This window comes from Odontesthes bonariensis, chromosome 1, assembly GCF_027942865.1.
Source record: "Odontesthes bonariensis isolate fOdoBon6 chromosome 1, fOdoBon6.hap1, whole genome shotgun sequence".
NCBI classification, from domain to species: domain Eukaryota; kingdom Metazoa; phylum Chordata; class Actinopteri; order Atheriniformes; family Atherinopsidae; genus Odontesthes; species Odontesthes bonariensis.
Genome location: NC_134506.1, coordinates 18,178,138 through 18,200,203, shown reverse-complemented (window position 1 = coordinate 18,200,203; position 22,066 = coordinate 18,178,138). Strand labels below are relative to the sequence as shown.

The 22,066-nt window shown below is 39.3% G+C and overlaps 2 protein-coding genes across 5 annotated transcripts; one reads left to right on the top strand and one right to left on the bottom strand.

The window, feature by feature from the left end:
* Window positions 1-7,310, top strand: lims1 (LIM and senescent cell antigen-like domains 1). 2 transcript variants are annotated; one of them, XM_075448119.1, is made up of 10 exons: window positions 1-167; window positions 1,659-1,815; window positions 1,966-2,032; window positions 2,711-2,831; window positions 3,039-3,188; window positions 3,300-3,450; window positions 4,574-4,666; window positions 4,784-4,832; window positions 4,958-5,033; window positions 5,717-7,310. In XM_075448119.1, exons 1-10 carry the CDS (start codon window positions 139-141, stop codon window positions 5,829-5,831), a joined length of 1,008 nt encoding a protein of 335 aa, XP_075304234.1. In that variant the 5' UTR covers window positions 1-138; the 3' UTR covers window positions 5,832-7,310. The 2 variants fall into 2 exon arrangements, with proteins under 2 accessions (XP_075304234.1, XP_075304166.1); XM_075448051.1 differs by lacking the exon at window positions 5,717-7,310 and adding an exon at window positions 5,286-5,710.
* On the bottom strand, window positions 7,142-20,230 carry nkpd1 (NTPase, KAP family P-loop domain containing 1). Of its 3 annotated transcripts, XM_075447947.1 has the most exons (7): window positions 20,044-20,230; window positions 17,885-17,951; window positions 15,396-15,512; window positions 13,801-14,129; window positions 10,899-12,302; window positions 8,807-8,828; window positions 7,142-8,110 (listed from the first exon to the last, which is right to left on the bottom strand). In XM_075447947.1, the coding sequence occupies exons 2-7, from the start codon at window positions 17,901-17,903 to the stop codon at window positions 7,989-7,991; spliced, it is 2,013 nt and encodes a 670-aa protein (XP_075304062.1). In that variant the 5' UTR covers window positions 17,904-17,951; window positions 20,044-20,230; the 3' UTR covers window positions 7,142-7,988. The 3 variants fall into 3 exon arrangements, with proteins under 3 accessions (XP_075304062.1, XP_075303913.1, XP_075303988.1); XM_075447798.1 differs by having other exon boundaries at window positions 8,024-8,828; XM_075447873.1 differs by lacking the exon at window positions 20,044-20,230 and adding an exon at window positions 19,453-19,620 and having other exon boundaries at window positions 8,024-8,828.
* Window positions 20,231-22,066: the final 1,836 nt, after the last annotated feature.

Here is a 22,066-nt window from a genome sequence, read left to right as displayed (position 1 = left end):
TCACGGTCACTCCCACAGGGGCAGGAAACCAACCCCTGCCAGCTCATACAAGTAGGCAAACTTCGGTAACTCCGCAAAAGAAACAAGTCCCGTTTTTTTATGTGGTCAGCTGAGTTCCACAAGCTGTCTTAAAAGGTGATGCTCGGGGTGGCAGGAATGACGGGCAGGTATGCTTTTTCAGTTTGTTGCAAGCCGTTGAAATTCTCACGTTCACCCATCAATGGTCAGCTAACTTCGGAAGCTAATGAGCTAAAGCTAATGTCTTATTAGCTATGCAACGTGGCTAACCGCGGGGCTAAAGTTGGCTCAAATAGATGCATACTTTGAAATAAACTGATTGAGATTTCACTGGAGATTAACATATACACTACATGTGTTATTAGTTAGAGGTTAAGGGTATTCTCATTGTCGTGAAGTGTATTTGGTCCCCATCGTACCGTTAGCATGCTAATTAGTCGGCTCCTTAGAGGCTCGTTCAGATAACTGAGTTTAATAACCTGAAGCGAATTATTGACATTCACGGACTCTTCAGTTTTCCTTAAAAATAACGTTTTAATGTTGCTTTCAGACAAACTACTGCACGGGATGTAAAAAAATAAATAAATAAATAAATAGAGACAACATATAATAACTGTTTTTAACTCACAGTTGGTTTGTGTGAGTTGACGTTTTAGCATCTCTGCATTCAAGTCACTGTCACAGTCCCATTTGTCTTTTGACTTTACTGAAACACTTACAGAACGTGCGGAGGAGCTTGTTTTTAACAGAAGGAGAATTTGGTCACTTGTCGTATTCATTAATAATCACATGTATATGTTTCCATCCTGCAGTCTGTCTCAGTCACACCTCAGCACCTTTATTCTTTCACCATATTAGGTGATGGCTGTGCAGTGAGCAACAGTGTTTGAGCTCAAGTATTATTTCCATTCACTGAGTCACAGCTGCTAACACAAGTCCAGCAGTCAGATTTAGGAGCAATCTGACAAATGTTAAACATTGGCCCAGACTTAAATCAGTTATTCATCTTCCCTCCCTCAAAGAATAACTTGTTTTCATAAATGTTATAAACATTGAGCATATTTCCACATAACTGTATGGCTTTCTTTCAGCATACGGTAATTCTGGTGGTTCTACGTCATTTTAACTGGAACAAATCTGAACCTGCTTGCATGAACAAGTATTTTGTCTGTTAATTCTGTCGGACTTGAATTGAAACGACAAGACTGATTTACAATTAGTTCAACGCACTCAATTGAATTGAGACCAAGCCTTTGTAAATCATTTTAATGAAGAGATGATAGGTAATAATAGACTATGTTGACCCAGCCCAAACTTATTAATTTAACACAGCGGTATTTTGTAATGCTGAAAGAAAACCGTATGGCTGTGTGGACAATTTTCAATGTTTTTATTTTTTTATGTTCATTCAACAAGTTCTTATTTTAAGTTCTCGAGTTATGTACAATTGATAAGAAGGAATCACTTAGAAAAACCTAAACTCAGTGCATTTGTGTTCAACAAGCTTATTGCTCTTTAGTTCATAAAACATATGCCTTTGTTGATTTTTAAATTTTTATTTTTTCATTGATTTAGGGATCAAGGGATTGGGCGAGTAATGTATCATATAATGTAGTGTATTTTATTGTCTCTTACAACAGCATTGCTAATGCCCTGGCCAATGCAGCCTGTGAGCGATGTAAGAGTGGCTTTGCTCCAACTGAGAAGATAGTCAATAGTAATGGAGAGCTGTACCACGAGCAGTGCTTTGTGTGTGCCCAGTGTTTCCAGCAGTTTCCCGAGGGACTCTTCTACGAGGTATTGCACTCCAATACCGTATAATAGTCACTCTGTCTTATTTAAGATATAAGCAAAACAATAAGCTATGCTCTTTGATTAAAACAAACAAAAAAAATCCGTCTGGGTATGTAATATGGAACAAACATTTTTGAATGTTTCTCTTTACAGTTTGAGGGAAGAAAATATTGTGAACACGACTTCCAGATGCTCTTTGCACCTTGCTGTCACCAGTGTGGTAAGTGTTGTTTAATTTTTCTGTGCTCACAACATACAGAAAGATGATCCCTGCTGCGTTTAACTCGTCTCTCGTATTCTTATTTAGGAATAACTTGTTTTGTAAAAAGACTAGCGTTGAGTGGACTGACGTCCTGACATGTCAGTGTCGGAGTTTTGAACTTAAACCTTGAGTTGATGAGAACTTTACTCTCTGAAGCCTGGTTCACATGACAAGATTCTGTGTCATATTTCGCATGTTGCAGACAGATTTTTGACATCCCAGAAAAATGGCCCAGATTTCAGGGAAATCGGTGTTGCTCTGATCACAAGACACGTGCGTTGTGTGGTTAGCAGGTGGCGCTGTAAAAAAAACAAAAAGACTCAGGTTTTTTTTGTCTCAACTGTGCTCAGGCTATATCATCAGTTCCCAAACTTTATCATATCATGGAAATGTTCTAGTTGTAATTTAGACCTTCCCCCTTAGGTTTTGGTCTATGTTCCCCAACATGCCCTTTAGCGCACAAAGTGAAGTGCGGTTGAATTTGGTCTTGTGTTGTGATCATAGAAAGAAAGTAATGCAGAATGCTGTCTTACAATCGAACAATGAAACGTGTTGATAGAGTGCACTTAGCCCCGCTGAATGTCGAAGTCAAACTCAACTCGGGCTGATCTCTCCCTCATGGTTTCTTTCTCCCAGGGGAGTTCATCATAGGTCGTGTTATTAAGGCCATGAACAATAGCTGGCACCCTGACTGCTTCTGCTGCGACATTTGCCAGGCTGTGCTTGCAGATGTGGGATTTGTCAAAAATGCTGGCAGGTAAGCATTCAGTCTTATTGAAGTCTTAATAAAATAGCACGACAGCCTGTAGAACAGGTGGTCACACTCACCAAGCTGCTTACTCGCTTTGCATTTTGATAAATAATGGAATTATTTCGCAGCTATGATGAATTGCATCAGAACATTATTTGAGACTATCCAAGCTTTCTTGACAGCTCTAATCATTTATTTATTTTTTCTCCTCAGGCATCTGTGTCGCCCGTGCCACAACCGCGAAAAAGCTCGCGGCCTGGGCAAGTACATCTGCCAGAAGTGCCACGCGATTATTGAGGAGCAGCCGCTGATCTTTAAGAATGACCCATATCATCCAGACCACTTCAACTGCAACAACTGTGGGTCAGTCCCACAACACTATTAGTACAGAAAATCACCTGCTAAATGACCTTCCTCTGGTATTTTGAAGACCTCCTCACCATTTCATCTGCTCAAATGTTTCTGTCACCCTAGTAAGGAGTTGACGGCAGATGCCAGAGAACTGAAGGGAGAACTCTACTGTTTGCCTTGCCACGACAAGATGGGTGTGCCGATCTGTGGTGCCTGCAGGAGGCCTATCGAAGGACGTGTGGTCAATGCCATGGGCAAGCAGTGGCACGTGGAGGTTTGTGATCAAGCACGGAGATAATTCATCATACACCTCATACAGTGTCGCATTCCTACACTTTCAAACTAAGCTTTGAATTGTTGCAAGGCCTATATGACCGAAGGAGGTTGCTTCGTGTCAGGGATTTATTTGAAGAAACGCAAACCACGTACACTGTGTTTATGATGTGTTTATGATGATTATGGAACGATTTTGAAAGAAAAAAGTAAGCACAGATACTTCACTTTTTTTCTTTTGTTATCAGATAGAAAAAGAAGATTTAGTGTAACTGATGTGGACAACATATGTCCATTTGCCAGTTTTGTCCAAATAGCAAAGATGTCATTAAACACAAAGACTCATGATAGGATCGCTTGCTTAAATGGCACAACTTTCTTTGTTAAAAACTTACTTTAGAAGGAGTATCATTATAATAATGGTGGACAATTGTCGCAGACAACACCTCCTTACTGTACATATTATCAGCAGTGCAGTTTTCGACCACTTGTGAAAGAATTACTTCTTTTGAAACAGAATGTAGACGATCAAATGATGTTGTTTTGACTGCACCCTGCTGAGTTTCATAGTTTTCAAAAAGCTCAAGGCTATAAACCATGTGTAGCAAGCAATTTAATGCTAAAGATGGTAATTGGCTAGATACATTTAGCATCTAACCACTTTAGGGATACATCTGACAGGCTTTAGAAAGGAGACCTGGCTGTCAGCCAGTTACTCTTATTATATGCTTCGTACATTTGACGACCACAGGCCTTTGTTTCTAAAAATGATGTTCCTACCTGTATGTATCAGTCTTTGTATTGTATACTTAAGTTTGAAGGTCGTGTCCTTCCATGTAGAGAGCAGGCAGCTGTCGTTGGTGTTTGTGGTGATGTTAGTGTGGCCCATGGTAGATGTTTTTATTTTCTGCTAAATGAATCCAGAAGCTGACCTGCAGGCAGGTAAGCATTTGCACCCCCTGGCAGGCTGTTCCGTATACTTGTGGAAAGCTTTTTATATTTAAAGCACTGCACAAAAAGTCAGCACCCACTCCATCTGTGTTGGCACCGACCGCTTTTGCCAGTTCCACAAGTCTTTGTTCGAGGTGCCCCTTCCCCTCAGCAGCCTGTGTTTTTGTTTACAGCATTTTGTTTGTGCCAAGTGTGAGAAGCCATTCCTCGGTCATCGCCATTATGAAAGAAAGGGTTTGGCCTACTGCGAGACTCATTATAACCAGGTGAGAAGTAACATTTTGGCACAGTTGTTGCTATATTGGTAAAGTTCCAAAAAAAAAAAAAAAAAAGAATCGGTGTTTTCTAGATAAACACTTAATCTCCTTGTTTCTGCCGTCAAGCTCTTCGGTGACGTGTGCTATCTCTGCAACCGTGTGATTGAGGGCGATGGTGAGTATCAGTGTGATAAAGCGCTAAATTAGTATGGTGAATGGTTCAGTAATTTACAAAGTGTTGCTTTAAGATACAGCAGCCGAGTGATCATAATGCCTTCTTTGTCTTTGTATGACCTACAGTTGTGTCTGCTCTCAACAAAGCCTGGTGTGTCAGTTGCTTCTCGTGCTCCACCTGCAACACCAAACTCACTCTCAAGTAAGTGATACCGTGCACTCATTGCATTAACAAACCAACTTGAAAATCAGAACCTGAGCGTTTCGAGTACTTTATAGTTATTGCTCTCTCATTTTTCTCTAACACTGCCAGTATTAATGCTTCTCTCTGTGTGTGTGTGTGTGTGTGTGTGTGTTCACTCTCCTCCTACACTACTTTCCTATTTTCCTTTTCCCTCTTTTCCTCTAATATTTCCTTTTACATGCTTCGCTTGCTGCATCTACGGTAACCCAGAGATAAGTTTGTTGAAATAGACCTGAGGCCAGTGTGCAAGCACTGCTATGAACGCATGCCCGAGGAGCTGAAACGCCGCCTCGCCCGACGTGAGCGTGATGCCAAAGACCGCAAGAAAAAAGCTGCCGTCTGCCTGTAGTTATTATTCTGAACAACTCACCACTTCGTCCGTTGGTTGTTTCTGTTTCCTTTCTCCTTCTCTGGGGTTCCTTGCTTCCCGCTTTGCAGCAAGTCCTTTTTTCTCACTTGTGTTCTAAAGTGAAGGCCGTGTTGGTGTCTGGGAAGCCTCTGAATGTATTAAATATGAGCACGGCTCTGTTGGACTGCAGTAAAGAATCAGTTTTAAGCTATTATGTTCTGAATGAATAGATCAGTCTTTTGTTTTCGTTGTTGTTTATCCTTTTGTTTTGTTCTTTTTTTCATCTTTGCAGGAACAAGTTTGTAGAGTTTGACATGAAGCCTGTTTGTAAAAAGTGTTATGAGAAGTTTCCTCTTGAGCTGAAGAAAAGGCTCAAGAAGTTGGCAGAGTCATTGGGACGAAAATGAGCCGTCAGGATAAAGAACCCGGAAGTGCTCCTGCTGTGTCTTTTGGTGGTGAAATATCCAGAGGAACGGCTGCGGTGAATCGTAAAAGTAGTCCGCAGAAGCTCATTAAGAGAACAATGGTTCTCTAATGCAGATCAACATAAAAAAAAAGTAATCACTTATAGGCTGGGGTCTTCCTCTCTTCCAGGGGAAAAAGAGTGCAAATCCAACCATAACTTTTAGAGTAATCCTGCTAATGAACAAACAGAACGGCCCAGTATGAAAACAATAGAAATCTGGGATACCTTGAAAAATACACGTTTACCACTGTGATCTTTTACATAACAAACTGCAGATTTTCTTCCCCTTTTAATATGCAGGTTTTTTTGTTTTTTTTTAAAATACATTCCTCAGTCGTGTATTTGTTGTTTTCTCCGTTGAGATACTTGCAATGTTTCACTTCATGAAGCCTCTGAGTGTAATTTGTTTGCGGTTGTGTGTAAAACTTCAATTGAAAAAGATTCTTCAGCTTAATTACTCCTGTGCCTTGATTTTGAGCGCAGTTTATTTAAATGCCAGTAAAAGTTTAAATCCAACTTGCCTGTACATTTAGTGTAGTTATGCCTTCTATTTCTGACGGTGTCTACTGAAAGCAGAAATGAAATGGACTCTTCGTTATGATCTTTTGTACTTTAGTGTGAGTAAAAAAAATAACCACTGTTTTCTTTGGGACATTGCAACGGTGCCTCTTTGCAATCTTGAACAATTGTGAATTAATTTTTACTGTGAACAAGTTTCATCTTTGGCATATTATGTGATCGTGATTTGTGTCAAACTGTGATAAATGTATGTCAAAAGTCTGTGATGTTAAATACTCGATTCACAATGCCTTAATGTCGACGAGTACGGCAGCAGGAGGGAAAGTATTTAAAGATAACTCACTCAAAGCATTACTGCATGGCTACAGGTGAACATCCACTTTGGGAGAATTTAAGGCAGAGGTGCAGCTGTCTTCAAAAGACCTCAAAATCCTTGTCTCACCTTTTGAAATAACCCATTAACGTAGAGAAAAAAAAGTCACTTCTGGGTGTACGATAATGTAATGCTATGCTGTGTTGTGTAAATGCCCCGGGGGTGTTTGATATTTTTAGCTAAATTAACATTTGCAACTTTGTGAAAAGTTCAAAGGGATCCAGATGGAATGAATTTCCAGCCGGTTATTTAACATGAGAATGCTTTGATGTGAAAATGTCGCTAATGAGTCAGCACGTTGCTCGGGCTGTTTGTAAGCTTGAAATGTATTTTGAAATAATCAGAAGGGCCGCGCAACAAAAAAACCAAACAGATTTGCTTGGGTGAGCATTTTTATTATGAAGCAATTTACATTTCATTTTCCAGTTTGCATTTAATTGAATAGCATGAAATGCAGAATTCGCTTACTGTACTTCACATACAGTGTTGTGCTTCCTGATGAATGATCAATAAAGTGAAAATCTCTGAGTTTGATTCATATGTAATAACTAAGTAATAATGCCAGTTCAATCTCTAGAAAAGGATTTCCTCATGAAACCATCTAGTTAACGCTGATGTTAACTGAGTTAAGTTTTTAGAAGCATACCAGTATGACCAGCTGTCAGCATTCACAGGTTTCAGAGTAGACACAGTTAAAGTGGAGTCACATACAAAATAATTACAGAAAAAGACCATCGGCTGACAAAAAAAAGGTAAGTTATACTCCAAATAATTTTTTAACACTGTCGGGCAGCAGCTGATGTGTTTCTTCCCTTCACGCGTTTCACAGCTTTTTTCTATTTTCTTATATGATGCTTTTCTAAAGGTTGCCTGACACTCCTAAATGGGATTTTAGCATCATTAGCTTTGTTGTCACTTGTACTTCTCATACTGTTACATCTCAAAATACTTGCTGAGAAATGTGTTTAAGAAACATGACTGAACACTCAGATAATACCGCAGCAGTGCCGGCACATCACAGCTCAAGTAAATATCATTTTTGTGTTGTGTCATTTAACACGCACTTAATTTCTTGCTCGAAAGCAATGTTTTTTTTTAAAAAAATTTTATGCATTCACAATTATAGAGGATTAAACCAGACCTTCAAGTAAGAAAAAAAAAAAAATCAAGCATTTGGATTCAGTGTCATAAACCAGACCAATATAACTAAATTATTTGTGTATCAGAGCTTAATGTAAAACCTGCAGAGGCTCGGGGATGCTCTGTGTGGCACACTGAACCACGGGTGAGAACGTCTGGAGTGAAGAGTTGAAACACCCTAAAGGGATCTGTAGAGGATAGGCCGAACAGGTCAAATGAATGAGGGATCAAATTGGAAGACAATGACGACTTTTTAAGCTGCAGGTAACGAGCGAGACGGGATAAAAGTTAGCGGCACAGTAAATGAAAGCCACAACTCCCAAGCCCAAAGGTCGTCCCATAGGTCATGCTGGAGGGGGAGGCAAAAAGCCTTGTTGAAAGACATTACACCTCAACCTTTATTTATCATGCTATGGTTTGCTAGTTAAATCCTCTGTCTTACACTTATTAGTTAGCCCCATGCAGCACGCACACATGAAAGTGACTATGGTTTTCACTTTTTTTTTTTTTTTTTGAGTAACGTTGATATCTTTTGATTTAATCCATCTGTAATGGATTTGACAACATGCTGTTTCTGTCATGGTAAAAGCCGGTTAATTGGGATGATTTGGATTTCTATGTGCAGCTGTGAAGCAGATTGAGATTAGATGAGTAATGGTGGGGAGCATGTTGGAGTTTTAACAGGTGGTCCTCAGAATGAACAGGTGATGGCAGCTTGTTCTTGTAATGTGATCGTCGATGTGAGGACAAACTCAAAAAGTGAAGTCTGAAGTTTGCCCACTCACCAAAGCTCATACCCAGCAGGGCTTTAAGGTCGTCTGTGTCACCAAAAACCAGTGCAGAGCCATTCAGCTTATTGGCTTTCACAATATCAGTGTACTTACTGTCATATTCCATCCTCTCCATCTAAGAAAAACAGAAAATACAAGATTGGAAACATGGTGGAGTAATACGAATAATTTCTTGTTGATCTGATCTGATCTGAATTAATCTTGTGTGTAACAAATACAGCTTTGTGACAAAGATCTTAGTGAAAATTGACAACGGCGTTTTCAGCAAAACGCCCCTACCTCTTTAAATAGTAACGTAAATGAGCTTTTCTAAGTCAAATAAATGTTTAGAACTCCTCTTTCATTTTTAACCTCTTTTGATTCAAGAGGAATCTGTGAGATGGAGAAATCTTAATTATTTTAGGATTTTTTTTCTTATCAAAATACAACCGCTTTTAAGGAAGGTGAGACAGATTTCTGAGTTGAAAATGCTACTTGGAAATGTTTTTTATCAATAACAGTTTATTCATGGGGTGCAGACATGGACTTTCTTTGGGGTCAATTAAAGGCACTAATGGGGAAAAAAAAAGAGAAATCTTCAAAAACTGCAGGTGAAGTACTTTTCTATTAACTAAATTTAGACATGTGCTTCAGTTCATGTTCACCATATTACTTTATAACAAACTTTTGTGAGGATCATGGGCAGATCACATGGTCAAAAAAGTGTCAAATGGAAACAAAATAGCCTTTTTAGAAATTCTACTAATTGTTTCGACCCACGACCAAATCGGTCGGCTCCTTTAGATAAGATCTGGTTTTATTTACACTGCTCATTGCTAGATGAGATGAATGTTTGTCATGTTTGTTTCTTATCGTAGCATACAAGTTATGTATGAGCTATGATTCACTGCTTTTGTATTTGAGATGAGGGCGAGTGACATGCTGGGTTCAATGTCGCTGTTAGAGGAAGGACAACTCTCACATGGTTGTTCCTTTGAAAGTTATGAGAGTGAGCATAAAGAGGTGAACACATGTTCAAGCTGAAGTTGTCCCCGACCTGTTTTTTTAATTTTTAATTTTTAATTTTTAATTTTATTTTATGTTTTTTACCCACAATCAAAATTGAATATGTTACTAATGCTGAAAATTGCAGAAGCCAAGAGAGAGAGCATCATCTCATTATAACTAGCTTGTTTTGTAGCGCTAACGGGTTAATTGTGTTGTTATTACGAGATAACAAGGCTAATTTTTGCAAAAATAATTGATTATTTTAATTTATTAATTAACGTAGTAAAAGTAGTTTTCCTGTCAGCACAAACAGTGTGATTTGCCTGAAGAGCAACTACTGGCCGAGGCTCAACTCTATACCCACAGACGCCACTCAAGATGTCAAGAACAGATATTTACTAAACTCACTGCAGCACGCAGAATTACACATGCATGCCTAGATAAACAATGAAACTAATGTTTTACGGCGCTGTTTCTGCCGGAGTTTGCTCCTGCAGCGAAAGCAACAGTTGACGCCACGACGAATAGACTTTAATTGGCTTGAATAGTCAACCTCAAAAATCCCATTACTAGTATATAAAAAAAAAATAATCAACTCATGATCTTGAGATAATTGCAGGCGAGGCCGCTCTTGGCTTCCGTAGGAAACTGACTCGGTGTTAAGTTAAAATCTAAAGAGGATATGAACCAGATGCTCTGATGCAGTAAATTTGAAAAGAAATTCTTCTATCGTCAGCAGAAAGGTTTAACAGACCAGTGGAAAGAAAACATCCAAAACTCAGTTTAAAAGTGCAGCTTAACGAACAACACTGTGACTTACAGTGAAGAAACATGTAGGGAGGACTAGGTTTTGGGAAAAATGTTTCTATATGTTATCTCACCAGGCTGTGGTGTGTTATTTGCATCTACATTGTCCGTATCAACATTCCTGTACTGATGCCATATTTCTCATGCTGTGAAACTGAAAAGCTGTGTTTTGTTTCTAAATGTTACAGACATATTATTTCAAAATTCTAGTTCTTGCTATGTTTATATACATTAAGTCAGTGAAGTTGTTACCCTGCAAGTTACATTTTAAGTGTTAATTTTACTACAGTTAGTCTCTTTATTCAAATTGTGTGACCAACACAAACTTTAGGTGTTGCTAAATCAACCAAGTCTGAAATCTTAAGTTTTATAACTTTAAAGAAGTACTCACCTCTTTACAAACATCAGCTGTGCTCATTTTGATGATAGTTGTGATTGGCAGAGGAGCCAGATCCCTCATCCAACCAGAACCTTTCAGCCTGGACGCTCCTCTGATGAGAGCCAGCTCCCTCTTGATAGACTGATCCAGATTCACCATCCCCACTTGAAATGTCGCCAAGCTGTTTACGGTGAATTCAAAATTGTCATCCTTGAGCAATTCTTCAAACATCTCAGGATCTCCATCCTGCTCGAGAAGGTCTTCAATCTGTGCTCCCATCACATACAGCTCCTCCCTGGACTCATTGAAGACCTCCCATAAGCTCTGTGAGTGATCACCATGTGCATTCTTCCCATCAATAGCCGCTCTCTGCTTGGCATCCTCAACACACTGGATGATCCAGCTGAGTCGACAGGGCCACTGATTAGCTAAGACCACCCATGCTGCAATGTTCTCTGGTCTCGAAAGCTTTCCTTTTAGGGCCATCATGATTATAACAGTTACCCGAACTGAGTTGATCACCCTCCTCATAGAGATGGCGTCATCTAACATGTACTTGTTTAGCTTCCTTTCACTGATGGCCAGGATGTGCTTGAACAAATTTTCTTCCTTTACATCCAGTGCTGCTGTATTTCTATTGATCAGTGGATATGACGCGCTTGGTTCCAATACAATTTCCAGAACAGATGTGTCTGCTGACGATCTCTTTTTTCTGTGTTTGTCTGTGAGGCTGTAAAATAAATTGCGCTTTAAATTTTCGCTCAGTGGTGGGACAGTGAAGGCCAGAGTTACTATACGATTCAAAAGTGCATAAGCCCTGTCCTCTTTGCAGAAACATCCATCTGCAAAGTTCACTTTCTCTAAAAGAACATCTGGATTTACCGCCAGAATGGAAATAAATGGGCCCTCCTCATCTGAAAGCAGAATATCGATGGCTTCCAGAACTGCGGTGATTTTCTTGGGGGTGCAGCGGTCCAGATTGGTGATTTTCAGCACTATGCGAATCCTCCTCCTCTCAAACACCTCCATAAACTGGACGAAGCGTGACAAAAACCATATTTCCTTTCTGACCTCATTCATGAAGCCCAGTTGGCTGCTGATGCGCTCATTGTCCATCGTCCTCCTAATGTTTAGATCCTGGCTGAATATCAGATTCTTACCCATCTGAAAAATAAACTTCAGTGCACTCAATGCAGGGACTCCTAATGAAGCAAGGAACAGGCCCTCAAAGGCATCCACATGGCCATTTGTTTCATTCTTCCCATCTCCTGGTAACGCTTCACCTTTAGAAAAACCATAAACCAACAGCAATACCAGGATGATAACTGGGAGCATGAGAAAGAATGGGACGAGTAACCACAGGGGGCAGCAGCAAATCTTCTTAGAATCCCAGTCGTTGGGACCGTCTTTCACAACCTGAATTTTTAAAAAGAACAGATCCAACAAGAAGCAGGTTAGACACGAAACAGTCCAAAATGAAATAAACAGTCACTACATAGATATCTAAGGACATTCACTGTATTCACAATATGGATCCATGCCGCAGTGGTGATCATATGTTTTTTTTTCATATAGTCGTGAACTCCAGTTCCATAAAGGTTTGGATGCTATGTAAAAAACTAAAAATAAATATAATGTGCTTTTTTTTTCTTTACACTATAGAACAGAAAACATATCAAATGCTAAAAGTGAGACATTTCACTTTTCAATAAAAAATGACAGCAAAACATCATATAAAGTTGGAACTTAATCATGTTGTTACTTTCTCTTAATCATCAACTCTCAATTCCATTCCACGTACGGAAACTGAATACTGAAACATCTCCAAAGTTACTGGACCTATTTGCAATCTTGTCTTCTCATTTGGTGCGATTCCTAAGTCAAAATTGATTTTCTTTCTGTTGAAAGCAGACAGGTGACAAATTGAAGGAGAAACCAAGTCAGGTGATTGATGAGAAATGGTGTAGTGCAGCTGCTTGTTCTCTTTGTGAGGCGCGTCCAACCAGCCACTGCTCAAACGTGCTGTTGTGTTCCACAGACACTAAAGTTGAGTCGAACTACAGTCAAAGTCCAACTTGGCTTTTTAAGTGGACCATTGTATGTTCGTGGAACAGAATCATTAACCTAAGTATGCCTGATGCTGTGGACTGTACAAGTGCGTGTCTATATGTGGAGATCATTGTACATGTAGGTATAGCTGAATTTACGGCACCAATGTTAAGTCATTTGCAGTTACATAGCTAGGATTTTATTACAGCTGAGTAAAAGTCTACAAATGCTTTAAGCAACCTTGAGTTGACACGTAGTCTTAATGGGCTAATTTTCAAATCACGTCTAGACGTCTGACAAAGAAAATAGAAAAATGAGTACTGAGAGCAACTTTGTTGAGAATTTGGCTGTGTTACACTTATATCTTACTACTTTGAGCCTAGTTTAGCATTTACATGTGGGAAAGATTCAATTCCAAACAGCATTATCTAGGTCTGTTGGTCCATTTTATAGAGATTAGATTTTGTAAGCCCTCAGTTGACTGACATGTATATGTGCATTTTCAAGGCTGTTTTTGGTCTGACTAACAGTATTGGACTGTATCTTTGAATTCCCTAAAGATGACATTTGTTTTGATTTGGCACTATATAAATGAAACTGAATTGAATTGAACAATAATAAAAAAAAATTCCCGTCATTTAAACGTTATGAGTGAAATAGTAGAATAGTGGAAGTAAGGAATGAATTGCCAGTCAGGAGCAGTGTCTTCTGCTGGAGAGAAAACCTCCCTTTAGAGTAGTCTTGGTAACATAGCAAACCGTTTTTACTTGCACGACAAAGTGAAACCACATACTGACCAAAAGGCCACCCCCCCAAAAAAGCATTGGTCACCTTTCATAAAAGAAAATTGAAAAGCTTTACAAACCTTCTTCTTGATTTCATCCTCTTCATTATGTTGAGCCACATTATAGAGCGCAAGTTGGAATTTTCCGAAGCTCATCTGCATGGCCTGAATCAGTCGAATGACTATGCCTGCCCACAGCAGGTCACTGCCTGCAAAATGCCAAGCACTAAAATGCACATAAATGAATCTAACGTTACAGTGACGCTGGTTCTTCTCTGTCCAGACAGGTCTGTCGAAGAGCATCCGGCCAATAAGGGCCAGAAAGCCAAAAAACGAAGGCTTAGCCGTTCGGGGCTTTGGTCTTTCATCATATTCCTGCTCAATTTTTGAAGCCTCCTGGTCCATGTACTCTAAGAAAACAAAAAGAATTAGAATAATTACACTGAGGATCATGTAGGTGGTTGAGGTGCATGCATGGATTGTATGAAATGAAAGCAGAGTGATATCTCGACTTGTGAAACAAATGGGAGTTTGGCTTGGATGCAAAACCGTTAAAGATAAATAGAAGTTGGTGAATTTTGCTCATTGGGCTCCCGGTAATAGATAAAATGCCCAACAGCATGGCACTAAATCCGAAACCTGCACCAGAGAAAACAATCAGTCTGGCCCCTCTGCCAAAATTCATTGTCACGAGGAAAGACAAGATTACAAATAATGAATGTAGAGTTCATGAATAACACTGTTTATCATCTGTCTTGCAACATCTTGGAGCCCCATTATTCTGTGGATTTTTATTATCAAGCCTGGTCCAACATGTGCAGTATATCTGCCAAGGTTAAAAAAAGAGAAGAGAAATCAGCCATTCACTGCAGGACCTTCAGGGTAACACAAAATAACTTGTCTTTTCTATGGGAGCCCTTCGCTACACCTGCACCCGCTCCATTCTGTCTGCCCAGTGTCACTCGTTGATAAGCAGACTTATATCTTCAGGTTCCAGTTGTCACATATTTTAGGTGCAAGATGAATTCATTTGTCGAATGTGATTTGCTGTTTTCCTGCTGTCTTTCACTCATTTTTAAACATTTCTCTGAGGGTTGCAGACATAAGGTTTGCAGATATGGCCATAATATATTATATTATGCTTATATTTACTCTGTCATAATCCATACTGAGAGAACTGTTTGAACATGTAGTGATCGAAAGGGTTGCCTTTAAACTCAACCACTTGTAATGACTATTATTTACTTCCTATGTGAAAGAAATGTCTTGAGAGAAGTGTATGAAGAGTGTGATGAGTGCACGTCTCTAACTGGGATAAATTAATCTTTCTTTTTTCTCTGTACTCCGCTTAGGAAGATTATTGTCTGAATCCCCGAGAGGCCTGCAAAACAGAAACACCAATCTCCACTTTGAGTCAGTCACTTGTGAAGAAGTCATTAAAGCCTGTACCAGTTCTGAGGTGGTGTTCACTTGATTCACAAACCAGGAATGTGCTCGGCTATTTTCAGACCCCATATGCTGTAACTTTATGTGCTGTAATATCGTGTCGCACGTGAACTGGAACAGTTTGCATCCCGCAGATCATACTTCAACACAATTACGTTCAGAGCTAACACTGTCGATGAAGCAACAGTGCCATAAACCCTGTGAGCATGCATGAGGTTTATGGTTTATACCTTCCATCTGTTTGAGGATCATGTTTATTCGATCCTGACACAAAGAGTACAGCCCCACAGTGGCAGGTGATGAAACCTTCGTCAGGGTCTTGGACAGGGCGTATGCATAGATGTCATCTGAAAGCAGATTTACAAAAAAATACAACATGGTAAAATCCTTCTGTATTTCCATTTTACATCCACATGTATTTAGCCACTGTGCTTTAATTCAAAGACCTTGCGTTGAAGGATTATTTGAGATACAGTAAGCTGCTACAGTAAGGGACAGAATGTTCTACACATGGAAAGAACTGGATCTTTTTTTTTTTACTGTTATTACAGACAGCAGTTTAGATTAAAGGGAACTAGTTTTTTATTGTGTATGATGCTGCACTGAACTGAATGACAGTGCATATATATTACCAAAGCATAGGTCATAGTACTGTGGAAAAGCCTTCAAGTACCCCTGATGTCTTCATATATTAGGAACATGGCAAATATGTGCTGCAATTTGTTGAAAAAAATAAAAAAAAATAAAGTAGTCTTCAGGAATAGTTCTCCAGGCTTCTTGACAGTCAAAAGCTCTTCTTTGGATGTTGGCAGCCTTTTGTTATGTTCACTGGGAAAATGATCCCACACTGCTTCAATAATGTTGAGGAGGGGAGGATTCATTAATTCATTAATCCATAAGACCTTTTTCCTGTGATTTTCAGTCCATTTCTTGTATCATTTGGCATGCCTGAGACTTTTCACCCTGTTTTCCCTCCTTAAAAATGACTTCTTGACAACCACCTTGTTGGTGAAAAAAATACTATTTCCTGCCTGTTAAACGTGTGTTATCTTTGCCATTTTTCAAAGATGTCTTTATGACATGCTTTCAGTAAATTACCCAAAGATATTTCAAAGATCATTTAAAATTGGTTCACTGCTAAGCTGCCTGTTGTGTGTTGACACAACACTGGTTCATCTTTTGAGTTAGGTGTCTTTTATATGCTCGTGTGATTAATAGGTTGTTATAGCTGCTTTAATTAGCTTAATAAACAACCAAAAAAACAAAACAAGACAAACAAACAAAAATCAGAATAGTCAAGCACAAGGACTGGACTGAAAATGAGTGGAAAAAAGCAGCCAAGGACCTTCAGAAAGCCTGGGGAATTATTTCACAAGACCACTTTACAAAATTACAATGAGGGGTGGATCAAAACATCTGCACAGTACTGTATGTTCTCAAATAATGCTTTTACAAAAATAAGAATCCTGATGGTGCATAAACATGATTTATTTATGTTCTGCAGACACTCCGTACTTGAGTTCTGTGCATCATTACATGTCAAAACCTTCCCGACATTATAACCTCCCAAAAGGGCAAATTTTGGAGCAAATGGCTACGGCCTCAAAACAAATCTTGCAGAGTTTTATAATGTTTTCGATGGAACTGATGTCATGCTGGGCTGAGGTTAGATAGAGGACTCTAAGAAGCATAAGCCAGGCTGTTCAGAGAAACCTCAGAGCATTAAGAAATCACAGCTACTTAAGTGACTGCAGAGTTAAACCAATAATTTTCGAACACACTATCAACCAAATCATTTTGTCAAAAGCTCATATGGAACAATATAATTATCCTTTCGATTTTTTTCCTGTATAGGAGGAATGTATGCATGAAGGCTGCCCCGCTTGACACCAGCCTTAAAGCATGGAGGTTGTCCTGTGTAGGGTTGGGTGGTTATGGTTCAGTAATAGCACTGTATGGTAGATTTAGTTTTTCGGAGTATTTGTCACTTGTGGGTTTGATTCCCAAATGGCGCTTGCATCTCTCAGGATGATAGTACATAGATTTACGTACCTAAAATAGCTCAGAAGTGGTACGAATTGAACAGCAGTGAAGTGTAACACTTGGATCAACCAACACAATCATCATTTAAATGGTAAATTGACTGTATTTTATATAGCACTATTCTAGTCCATTTAACCACTTAGACACATTCACCCATTCACACACACAGTCATACAGCACTTCTTGTTCTATACAGGCTACGTGGTGCTTTGTCATTATCACACATATTCACACACAGATCAGCCATTTTGAGGCAATGTAGGGTTCAGTGTCTTACCCAAGAACACTTGACAAATGACTGCTCTTCCAATGCAATATTAAATAATAGATTTGGCATTCAACAGGCTGTTTCCATCATTTTATTCAAATAAGCACAAGCCACAGCACACCAAACCACCTTTGTGATTGTTACTGCTAGGCGTCAGCACACAGACTCACATATTGCCACTGCTGGTGATTAATATCACCCAGATGGACAGTGTTTTCACCAAACAGAATAAAAATAAAATGGGGGAAAATCACGTACCACAGATACAGACATTTACAGTGTTCACAGAGGGTGTCTGGGAGAATTTAATTTGCAAAGTGAAAGTGAAAGTAAAATTAGAGCTTGTCTGAGGAGAAGGGAGACCCTCTGCTACATACACATACCAGTGATGTCCTGCGGAAAGCTCACCTGTTGTGGGCTCCTTCATGATGACTGTATGGTGGGGAATACGGCTTTCACAGCAAATGTCTTCGATCTGTGAAAAATGAGAAACAGCAGGGATCTCGGCACGGGACTTTGCACAGGAGATGTTTCTGCAGCTGCGTGTAATCTGTTTAGCTGTGGCTCTCGCCTCACTTGCCACCCTTGCATCCCCTCCCCTTGACGGCGCAATAAAGGGCAATTTCTTCTCAGGAGATGTTGTTGTTTCAGAGAGATGTGACGTTTGAATATTCATAATAGATTTATTACAGATTTTATTGATATAATAGATTTATAAAATGTAATCAGTGGATGTGTTAATTGTCAATTCATCATTCACTGATGGTATTTTAAATAGTTATGGGGTTATAAGTCAAGTTGTTTGTCCTTTGGGTGACATCTTTAAATTATTTTTGAACACAAAATTAGTTTTTTACTGCCTACATTCTGTACAAAGGTGTTGCACCGCAAACCATTAACTGCTGATTAACATTCACCACTGGTGATCATTTATCGGTGACTGACTAATATTTATAATTGCCAGTCCTTTTTAAAGTTATAGTTTGCCAAAATGTAAAACTGCATCATTACTGAATAAAAACACCAAAACACTTTTAGACCAGACATAAGATTTTATTACTAAATTTCAATGAAAATACCACCGATATTTCATTTGAACTGTACTGTTTTATCCACATTAATGCATGTATTCACTGGTTGTTATCAGTTAACTGAAAACGATGTAAATATGATAAAGCTGCTGTCGTAATGAAGTGCAGCTGCAAGAAAAAGTTTATCACTTATTACTATGGGTTTCCTCCAACAAAGTCGGGTTCTGTTAATCAGCATTTCTGGGCTGTCTGGATGGAACGCCTCTGATCAGGACATGCCACAGCATCACAATTACGTTAAAACCTTAAACGGCCATTTCAGGAGGTGAAATAGCTTCAGGTCATAGACTGCTGCCCTGAAATCTTTGGTGCAATTCTAAATTCATTGTTCTCAATGACTGTGAAGGAACCAGGCCTTGAGGTAGCATTGGAGCCCCAAAGCATGATTGAGTTTCATGTTGGGGTGCACTCTCCTCAAAAGTACAGTGAAGTTTTGCAAAAAAAATTATTTCTCTCTTTTCATTAATTATTCCTTCCTTCCCTCTGTGTTCCTTTCTTTTTTTTCTCTGATGGGTAATAAAAGCCTCTTGCAGCTTTTGAATCTCTACAAAATTCGCCCCACTACCTGCTGAAAGTTTTTTTGTGATCCCTGCAGGGTTCACAACAGCTTTTCTGGGGTGGTCCGTGGCGTAGTGGGTTGTGCAGGTGCCCCACATACAAGAGGCTATAGTCCTTGCTGCAGCTGTCCCTGGTTTGAGTCCCGCATCGAACGGCCCTTTGCTGCATGTCGTTACCCCTCTCTCTGCCCCCTACTTCCTGTCTCTCTTAACTGTCATTAAAGGCATAAAAGCCCCCAAAAAACCAAAAGCAACAGCTTTTCTTTTTCTTAGAAATGTGAAAGTTTGCCAGTAATCAAACTCTGCCAGTAATCAACCAGTAACCTACCTTAAAGAGTGGGCACCGCTACAATCAACACGCCTGATCTCATTTCTGTACTTGGATTTCCACAAGTAGCTTTTTGGGTTGTTAATCTCGGACTATGAATGATTCCTCAGTTTCTTCAATGAAGACATTATAGTTATTAGAGCAGCTTTTTAAGAAAAAAAGTGAAAAAAATTCAGTATAACTCACAATACTATTTCAATAATTAGTTCACAGGCATTTAAGTAAATGTTTTTAAGAGGATATCCTAACATCTGGGTACGGCACCCCATAGGCTCTAGCTGTTCTTACGGGGACTATTATGTCAGTTTAGCTGTGTCAATAGATATTAGTACTCAGTCGCTTTCCCTGTTGGCAACACATTTTCTGCTTTAGTTCTCGCCTGAACTTGCCCTTCAAATTGAAACTGACTGCAGAGCAGTTACACACAGACTTCCATTTACGATTAAGTTTATATTTAACTTTGATGGTACTGCCGGTGAAAACAATGTACAAAACCATAATCATAAAACTTCTGCATGGTTTAAGCGTCCATAAACCACGGCCGAAATGCCTTTCCAAAGTAGAAATACATTTCTGGTTCCACAAGCTTACCTGTATTGTGCTAAATGTCAGTTCTGATCATTGTTTTAAGTAATCTTCAATCGGTGCTTTCGATCTTAAAACAGAGAGAATGTGTAGCAGCTGCTAAGGTGTGGTGATCCTTTTATTACCAAGAGTTCACAACACTGAAAAGAGGAAGGAGTGGCAACTGATAACCACACGCTGTGTCCATAGGCCTGATGCCTTCCAGGAAATAAGGTCACGCACACGACTGAATTACACTATCTCTGAGACATGAAGCTGCATGTTTCTTCCACTCTCATTTTTCCGAGCCCTTCCATCAGCCCTTGCTCCCAATCTTCCCTTTATTCACAGAATCTCTGTGAAGTAGGCAGTGCCTGAAATCATTACGAGGTAGAAAATTCCCCATTCTTCCAATAGCTTCTGGCATCAACTGTTCAACTTTTTCAGTCCATGGAAAAATGGAACAAATTAGGGATTTTATGCCAGAGCCTTGGGTCTGCATGATTCATGAACTGCATTCCTAGTTTGGAGTCCCCCAGGTTGAGAATGACTGGATCGCTGTGCTCGGCATGAACTGACATGCAAAACAGTTAAGATGCCAAAACACTGACACCAAAGCATTTTGCTCGGAGGAGAATTTGTTTTGACATTACTGGTTAGTCAAGCTTTGAAAAACAAGCTAAAAGCGTAATTTCCCTTGGCATATTTACTTTTTTTTCTGCATTACCCTACTTATATCACGGATTTGCATTGCACTTTGCAACATAAATTGTCCACAAACTACATCAGATTGTCCTTGGGAAGAAAAATAATCAAGGTAGCTGCTTACAATTTATATAGTTCTAATATTTCCATTCAAAGCATGTAAACAGTTCAGTTTTCTTGTGCATAATGGTTGAAATTAAAAGGTTTTAGACTGAGACGATCATTGGTGGACAGATATCAAAATACATGTTCAAATGTATTTGAAAAACTGGTGTAAACATATATTGTATATTACACTGTAACACAAAACCTTGTATGCTCTGGTTATGGAAGCAGGAAATAACTTTGTTATTTCATTTGAGAGATTTAACATCAGAAAAGTGTAATATTGGATCTGTACTTTTGATGTTAAAATAGCAGCAGCTGTTGGTGAACTTTGCACACCAAGAGTTTTACAACACTGATAAGAGGAAGTAGAGGCAACTTAAAAGGCACACGGTGTGTCCTTCGGCCTGATGTTCTCTGATATTATGTGTTGCACTTCATAGTTGTTTTAAAGAATTTTGAGTTGGCTGAATAGTTGAACTCCAATTTTAATGTTTTGTTAATGTTCTTTCTTTTATGGTTCTGCACGTGTTGCCTGACACTGGAGGGACAGAGAAGACACGTTTCCATGATTATATATATTTTAGTATCATTATTATCAGTATAAACCAGGTTATACCTTCACTGATCATTTTATTTTTTGTGTTGCTTACGTTTTTCTCACCACTGTCTTGCCACTTTAAGAGAAGCTGCCCAGACACTCACAAATGTTGCTTTTAAAGTAAGAATCCTTCGGGGATGTCATGGTGGCTAAAAGCCAAAACGAGAGATGGACTCAAGAGCAAGATTTCACCAGAGCAACACAGGTTTATTCAGGGAAATAAGGAGTACTGGAGAACGGCCGGGGAAAACAATGGGGCAACCTTGGCTGAATAACTGTACGGAGAGATGAATATGAGAGAGTGAGTTCAGGTGAGTAATGTCCAGAAGAGTCAATAGGAAGTAAATGGTCTTACATCAACGGGAGGGGTGAAGCTGACATCAGCTGACTGGGAAATGAATCCGTAGTTGTAGGAGGGGGTTCTGTGAAACCTGATCAGCCCAACCTACAACTCAGAACACAGAACAAACTCCACAGCCAAGCCAGATCACGACAGATTTATTTTCTGTGGATACTTAAAATGAGCAAATTATAAGTTGTTACTTTTCATTGTGCCCCCCCCCCCCCGCCGTTTCTTCTAGGCTTTGGTCTGATAAAATATCCTCATTAAACCTGAGCCTTAAAGACCACACATCTTGC

What these genes read in the sequence shown, in the direction of transcription:
- lims1 (XM_075448051.1), top strand. Translation starts at nt 139, where the DNA reads ATGCTCGGGGTGGCAGGAATGACGGGCAG. An exon ending in GCAAGCAGTGGCACGTGGAG is followed by an intron (nt 3,451 to 4,573) that starts GTTTGTGATCAA and finishes TTTTGTTTACAG; the next exon opens with CATTTTGTTTGTGCCAAGTG. An exon ending in GCGAGACTCATTATAACCAG is followed by an intron (nt 4,667 to 4,783) that starts GTGAGAAGTAAC and finishes TCTGCCGTCAAG; the next exon opens with CTCTTCGGTGACGTGTGCTA.
- nkpd1 (XM_075447798.1), bottom strand. An exon ending in AGGATGAAATCAAGAAGAAG is followed by an intron (nt 12,303 to 13,800) that starts GTTTGTAAAGCT and finishes TTAAAAATTCAG; the next exon opens with GTTGTGAAAGACGGTCCCAA. An exon ending in CAGCTGATGTTTGTAAAGAG is followed by an intron (nt 8,829 to 10,898) that starts GTGAGTACTTCT and finishes TGTTTTTCTTAG; the next exon opens with ATGGAGAGGATGGAATATGA.